We start from the raw sequence: 6,701 nt of genomic DNA on the forward strand, positions 1-6,701 counted from the left end.
TGCTCCCCGTAGAAAATCCAGCTCCAAAAAAGCCTCATGATAGTAAGGGAGAATGGGCACCAGCCAGCCAGCCCAAAGGTGGGCTGTACCCGCCTGCCTCAGTTGCTATGGCATTGAGGTAGATCTGGCCACCTGCATTAACAGGGACAAAACCCAGATTTAAAATGCTGGATGATGATGATGAATAGTCATCCAAAGTCATCACAGGCTCTAAAGAATCCATCAGCCTTACCAGGGCTTTGGTGTAATGTTTAGTTTCTTCGGTGTTGAGGAAATCACAGTCTATGACTCCAGATAGTTCCACCAGAACAGTAGATTCCTGGAAATATAAGAAAATATAAATGAAATTTCAGAAAAATATAAATAAAGGATAGAGAAATATAAATATTCAGTTTGAGAAATTTAAATATGTGACCAGGAAATATAAATAGATATGAAATAGAACAGTAATGACTTCTCTACAACTCTGTTACTTTCTGCCCTGCCACCTTTCACGCCAGCATCAGTTGTCAAGCGATGGTGGGGGAGATACAGACACACAAACATACACACACACATATACGACAGGCTTCTTTCAGTTTCCATCTACCAAATCCACTCACAAAGTTTTGGTCAGCCCGAGGCTATAGTAGAAGACATTTGCCCAAGGTGCCATGCAGTCGGACTGAACCCGGAACCATGTGCTTGGTAAGCAAGCTACTTACCACACACCCACTCCTGACTCACAAATTACAAATACAATCTGTAAGCAGAACAGTAAAACTATGCAAGACCTTTCTCAGGTTTAAAATGTGACATTGTTTTCGTTATCTACAATTCAACAATGGAGATTTGTATGTTAGAAAGTTTAGGTAAACTTTGTCACTCACTCACTCATTTTCTCTCTCCCCACACAAAAATGAAACACATTAGTCACCTGATTTCGGCACCAAACATTTTGAAGGGAAAGTGGTTTAGTTTTTCAAATCTATTCTGCAACCTGGGATTATTATATATTATACATATTATATCCAGTGATTTTAAGAAGTATGAAAAAGATAGTTTGCTTTAATATTATACTTTCACTTGTTTCACACACATACACAAACTATTAAGTGTTTTTCAGATGAATTCTTTATCATTCTTTATCTCTTCACAGACATTGGTACCACTAATTTGTATAACCTCTGCATTTTCACTTATTCTTTTCAATATTCTTTGAATTTTCAATCCAATGTAATCCACACTCTCTCAAAAATGCATTTCTGCAAAATACTACCTAAAAACATAACTCCTAAAAATCACTGGATAAATTGATTGCAGATTGTGGCATATTATTAGGTCACCATAATTCATTCATTGAAAAAAAAGAAAAACATTTCCCAATAATTCCGGTTTCTCCCCACCACTTTTTTTCTAAAGAACAATAAGGGGTTTGCAGCACATTAGCATCCGTAATGCACGTCGTTTCAAAGGTATTTATATACAATTTCATTAAGAGATATTTATTTTCCTCAAAGTTATGAGCAAAAACCTTGGATCTTGTGAATTCCACTCCCCACCCCTCGGAAAAGATTTTACCCACAAATTTCTTTATAACTGTAATGTATGCCGTTTAAAGGATATTTATATAAAATTTCATTAAAAAAAAAACCCCGTTTTCCTAAAAGTTATGAGGGGAAAACTCGGATCTTGTGAATTTTCCGATATCTTCTCTGCCACCCCACCCCTGTTGCTTTCCGCGCATTTTTGTTTTCATATTCGTTTCTTACACATTCTTTTTTACACCAGTTGCACTATTTTTTTCTTTATTTCGTTTTCGAGTAATATTGTAAACATTAACCGAAATTTCGAAAAGATGCAACTAGTAAACAACATTTTTTCGTATTTGAAATAAAGCCTGATATTTTTTAGATATTCCCCACATTAAAATAAATTTAAAAAAAACATACGCTGCAGTTCTTCATGATTATTGATTTTAAATCGACACTAAAATTTGAGTGGTATTTTATTTAATCGATTACGGAAGGGTGATAAAGTTGACTTTGACTAAGTAAATACCATAATAACGTTGTTTGACACTCTACCGATTCGGGTAATGTGTCGGATATTGTATTTGGTGAGAGAAAATAATTAATTTGCAACAACAGAAGAAAGTAAAGCTTTATAACTCGAAACAAATGAAGCAAAAATTCCCTGGCTTAATTATAGGGAATATCGGTTAAGTAGAACAGCTATTAACCATGACGCAGTTGTTGTTTAACCCAGAGTCAGAGCTAACTGAGTAGATCTCATCTTCTATCTTTTACTTGTTTCAATCACTGGGCTGCTGTCATGCTGGGGCACCACTTTAAAGGGTTTTAAACGAACAGACCTCTCCGAGTACTTATTCTTTTAAAGCGTCATACATGTTCTATCGGCCCCTTTTGCCGAATTATGAAGTGAGGGGGACGTAAACATGCCACCACCGATTATCAAGCGGTGGTTGGGGAAACACACACACGGACTTCTTCCAGTTTTCATCTATGAAATCCATTCACAAGGCTTTGGTCGGCCCGAAGCTATAGTAAAATGCACCGATAAAAATTTTGGTCAATTTTCCGTCGTGACCACCATTTTTTTGTTTCGACAGTTGTATCTAGGACTACATTATCCAATATCCTTCGTTTTAGCTAACAGGGTGCGATTTAAGGGATATTTAGCAGATACTTATAGCAACTCAAGCAAACAAGTACAGACTCCGTTCATGATAGTGACATTTGTTTCTAGTCAAACGATGCGTGTTAAAGAATACTTAATTATTGTCAACCTTTTCCATGTAAAGAATATGTACTCTACTAAAAACTACTGAATGGTCCACCAGTTTTAATATTAAATAAAACAAACATTAATATATATAAAAGCAAATCTACAAAAGCGTGCTCAAACCAGTTGTTTATTAAATTCTAAATTTTCACATTGCGAAATAAAATTATCTTTAGAGAAAGACGCTTTAAAAAAAACTGTAAAGATGAGATAAATACTTAATTAAAATGGCACATCAAGAGGAAAAGTAATTGCAACACAAAAAATGCGAGTAGCGGTGACTAAAAAACTAAATATTTCCATATTTTTTACCTCTTCCCATTCGCCGTCGGATTGTGAGTCTGTCGCCATTGTTGCTAATTGATGTGGAGTGCGCGTTTGTTATTGAGGGTTATCTCCCTTGGTTTCAAATAACACATCGAGACCACATTTTGAGGAAAGTATCTTATAACTCCAATAGTTTAACGCTTCTCTGTCCTTATTAACACCAATGAACCCAGCGCATTGGCACGTATGGGAATAAAACAAGCTTTCTATCCACGGACGCACTTATAACACTAGACAACAGCACCACGCACATAGCTTTGGTATTTTTGTTTACTCTCAAAATTGTCGCAGAATACAAAAATCTGTACCTGTTGTTAGCTGCCAAGACATTGCATCCTTTCATAAATTCAATGCCTCTCGAAATTCATTACGCTAATTCTGATAGGCTGATGCAGCCTTTTCTCTTTAAGGCTCATTAGCTGTTCATTCTTCTCTCTTTATGTCTTTTATTCTGTCCATTGCGCAAACATTTTTCACATTCATTGCTGCTTTCTGTTCCTTTCTACAATTTTCCAGTGAGTTTTAGGGGACCTGAGCTCTATATACAATAAGCTCAGTATTCTTACATTTATTGGGATGTTGTTGTTGGCACTCCGTCGCTTACGACGTCGAGGGTTCCAGTTGGTCCGATCAACGGAACAGCCTCGTGAAATTAACGTGCAAGTGGCTGAGCACTCCACAGACACGTGTGCCCTTAACGTAGTTCTCGGGGATATTCAGCGTGACACAGTGTGACAAGGCTGACTCTTTGAATTACAGGCACAACAGAAACAGGAAGTAAGTGTGAGAGAAAGTTGTGGTGAAAGAGTACAGCAGGGTTCGCCACCATCCCCTGCTGGAACCTCGTGGAGCCTTTTAGGTGTTTTCGCTCAATAAACACTCACAACGCCCGGTCTGGGAATCGAAACCGTGATCTTATGACCGCGAGTCCGCTGCCCTAACCACTGGGCCATTGCGCCTCCACTATTGGGATGAACTAGCAGACAAAATGCTAAACAACATTTCTTCTGGCTCTTTACTTTCTGAGTTCAAATTCCGCCCAGGTTGATTTTGCCTATCATCCTTTTGGGGTCGTTAAAATAAAGTATCAGTCGAGTACTTGTGTAGATGTGATCGAGTACCCCCACAAAAAAAAAAAAAAAAATATCTGATGACCTTGCCGAGTCAAAATTTAAAATGAATATTCAAACGGTAAAAAAAGTTAGCTTCTTAAAAGTATGGTTCTGGATTCAATCCCATAAAATGGTATCTTGGGCAAGTATCTTCTACTCTAGCCCCGTGCCGACCAAAGCCGTGTGAGTGAATTTGGCAGACAGGAACTGAAAGATGCCCGTCGTATATATACAGAGTGAGTCAAAAGTAGCACCCAGCTTCTGGGAAGTCATGCCTTTCTTTGTTGTTTTGCAGGTTATTATTCACAGTTTTGAAAGTTACTAAATCTGGATTACGTATTATGTTGTTAATACTCTTTGATATCCCAATCCGGAAAACAAGAATTAAGAATCAAAAGTATTTCCTAACTGGGAAGTCATACATGTCAACCCTAAAACAGTAACTGGGCGTTACTCTTGACTCCAAGGAGGGGGAGTTGAGGGGAGGAAGGGGAGAAAGGACTTCATAGAAAAGTCCGAAGAGGCGGGTGAAAATGGGACTTCCTGCAAAAGTCCAAGGAAGAGGTTTGAGGGGGAAGAAGGGGAGCAATGACTTTCTGGAAAAGTCCGAGGAGGAGAGAAGATGGGGACTTCCTGGAAAAGTTCAATGGGGAGAAGGAGAGGAAGGACTTCCTGGAAAAGTCCAAAGAAATAGGATGGGACTTTATGGAAAAGTCGAAGGAGGGGGTTGACGGGAGGAAAGACTTCCTGGAAATGTTCGAGGATGGGGACTTCCTGGAAAAGTCCGAGGGGGAGGACTTCCTAGAAAAGTCCAAGGAAGGGAATTGAGGGGAGGAAGGGGAAGGGCTTCCTGGAAAAGTCCGAGGAAGGGAGAGAAGGGGAAGAAAGACTTCCTGGAAAGTCCGAGGAGGGGGAGTTGAGGTAACATTTAGGTAACGTTAGGGGCATGCAAATAAAGCTCCTATTTCACTATGCAGGCTGCCGTTTCACGATACTGACCAGTGGGTCAGATTTTCAGGGTTGCATCATGGTTATACCGATATAATGTGGGATACATATAAAAATAACTATAATACCAGAATAGAATTACTAAATATTTAATACATTGCTACGTACGTTTCCACAAATCACATTTTGGGGATTAGTACAGTATAGTCTGTATTATCCGTGACCATCCGGTTGATCATCATCATTGGTTCATTTCATCAGTTGATATTATATTAGTGCATGAATCACTGAGGGAAGTTAATCCCTTGTAGCTAGTATAAAAGCCAATCTAGCCATTATTATTATTAATATAGGGGGCTCAACATAGAGAGGACAAACAAGGATAGACAAAAGGATTAAGTCGGTTACATCGACCCCCAGTACGCAACTGGTACTTATTTAATCGACTCCGAAAGGATCAAAGGCAAAGTCGATCTCGGTGGAATTTGAACTCAGAATGTAGCGGCAGACGAAATACCGCTAAGCATTTCGCCCTGCATGTTAACGATTCTGCTATCTCGCCACCTTGTTATTATAATATTGTTATTATTATATATGCATGCGCGCGCGCGCGTGCGTGCGTGCGCCTGTGAGTGTGTGCGTGGTAGATAGATAGATAGATAGATAGATAGATAGGCAGGCAGACAGACAGACAGACAGATAGATAGATAGATAGATAGATAGATAGATAGATAGATAGATAGATAGATAGATAGATAGATGCATGTGTGTGTTTTAGTGTTTGTGTCCTCTCCCCCCACCACAACCGCTTGACAGCCGATATTGGTCTATTACTTAACGGTTCGGCCGATAGCACGTGTACGAGGCATTAAAATAAAGTACTGGGGTCAATTTGTTCGTCCAAATTCTTTAAGGTGGTGCTCCAGCATGGCCGCAGTCCAGTGACCGAAACAGGTGGAACATAAAAACATATAATTTAATGCAAAGTATTAAAAATGTCACATTTCTGAAATTCCTCCACATGTTTCCTTTTGTTGAGAGAGAAAATATTTGGAGCGATTTAAACAAAAACAAAAGAAAGAATATGTTGTGTGGGGCGTTGACCACAGTAAGAGAATGCTGAGAATCACGCGCACGCGCGCAAGTAGTTCATACATTCATCATACATACAGACAGACAGACAGACAGACATGTATATATACAATTGCTCTACCCAGATTCCAAGTTCAGGTATATACCTGTAATTATTGGGGACTTGAGATATGTACCACACTGCCTAAATACCAATCTTGAGAAATTAGGCTTCTCAAAATCAGAAAGAAGAAAGCTAATTCCGGAAAGGCTCCGGAAAGAGGTGGTGGCGAACCCTGCTGTACTCTTTCACCACAACTTTCTCTTACTCTTTTTCCCTGTTTCTCTTGTGCCTGTATTTCAAAGGGGCCAGCCTTGTCACACTCCGTGTCACGCTGAATCTCCCCGAGAACTACGTTAAGGGTGCACGTGTCTGTGGAGTTCTCAGCCACATACACG

General features: G+C 39.3%; 1 protein-coding gene across 1 annotated transcript in view; it reads right to left on the minus strand.

Moving 5' to 3' along the window:
- The window catches only part of LOC106868450 (general transcription factor 3C polypeptide 6-like), a 12,458-nt gene extending 9,214 nt beyond the window's left edge, over nucleotides 1–3,244 (minus strand). Inside the window, exons 1-2 of the mRNA XM_052966158.1 lie at nucleotides 3,097–3,244; nucleotides 233–319 (exon numbers count right to left, since the gene is read on the minus strand). Of these exons, the coding sequence (XP_052822118.1) occupies nucleotides 233–319; nucleotides 3,097–3,135 (126 nt within the window). The 5' untranslated portion in view covers nucleotides 3,136–3,244. The remainder of the gene's footprint in view (nucleotides 1–232; nucleotides 320–3,096) is intronic.
- Between the last annotated feature and the right edge of the window lie 3,457 nt (nucleotides 3,245–6,701).

The sequence above is a fragment of the Octopus bimaculoides genome, chromosome 3 (assembly GCF_001194135.2).
Source record: "Octopus bimaculoides isolate UCB-OBI-ISO-001 chromosome 3, ASM119413v2, whole genome shotgun sequence".
In the NCBI taxonomy this organism is placed as follows: domain Eukaryota; kingdom Metazoa; phylum Mollusca; class Cephalopoda; order Octopoda; family Octopodidae; genus Octopus; species Octopus bimaculoides.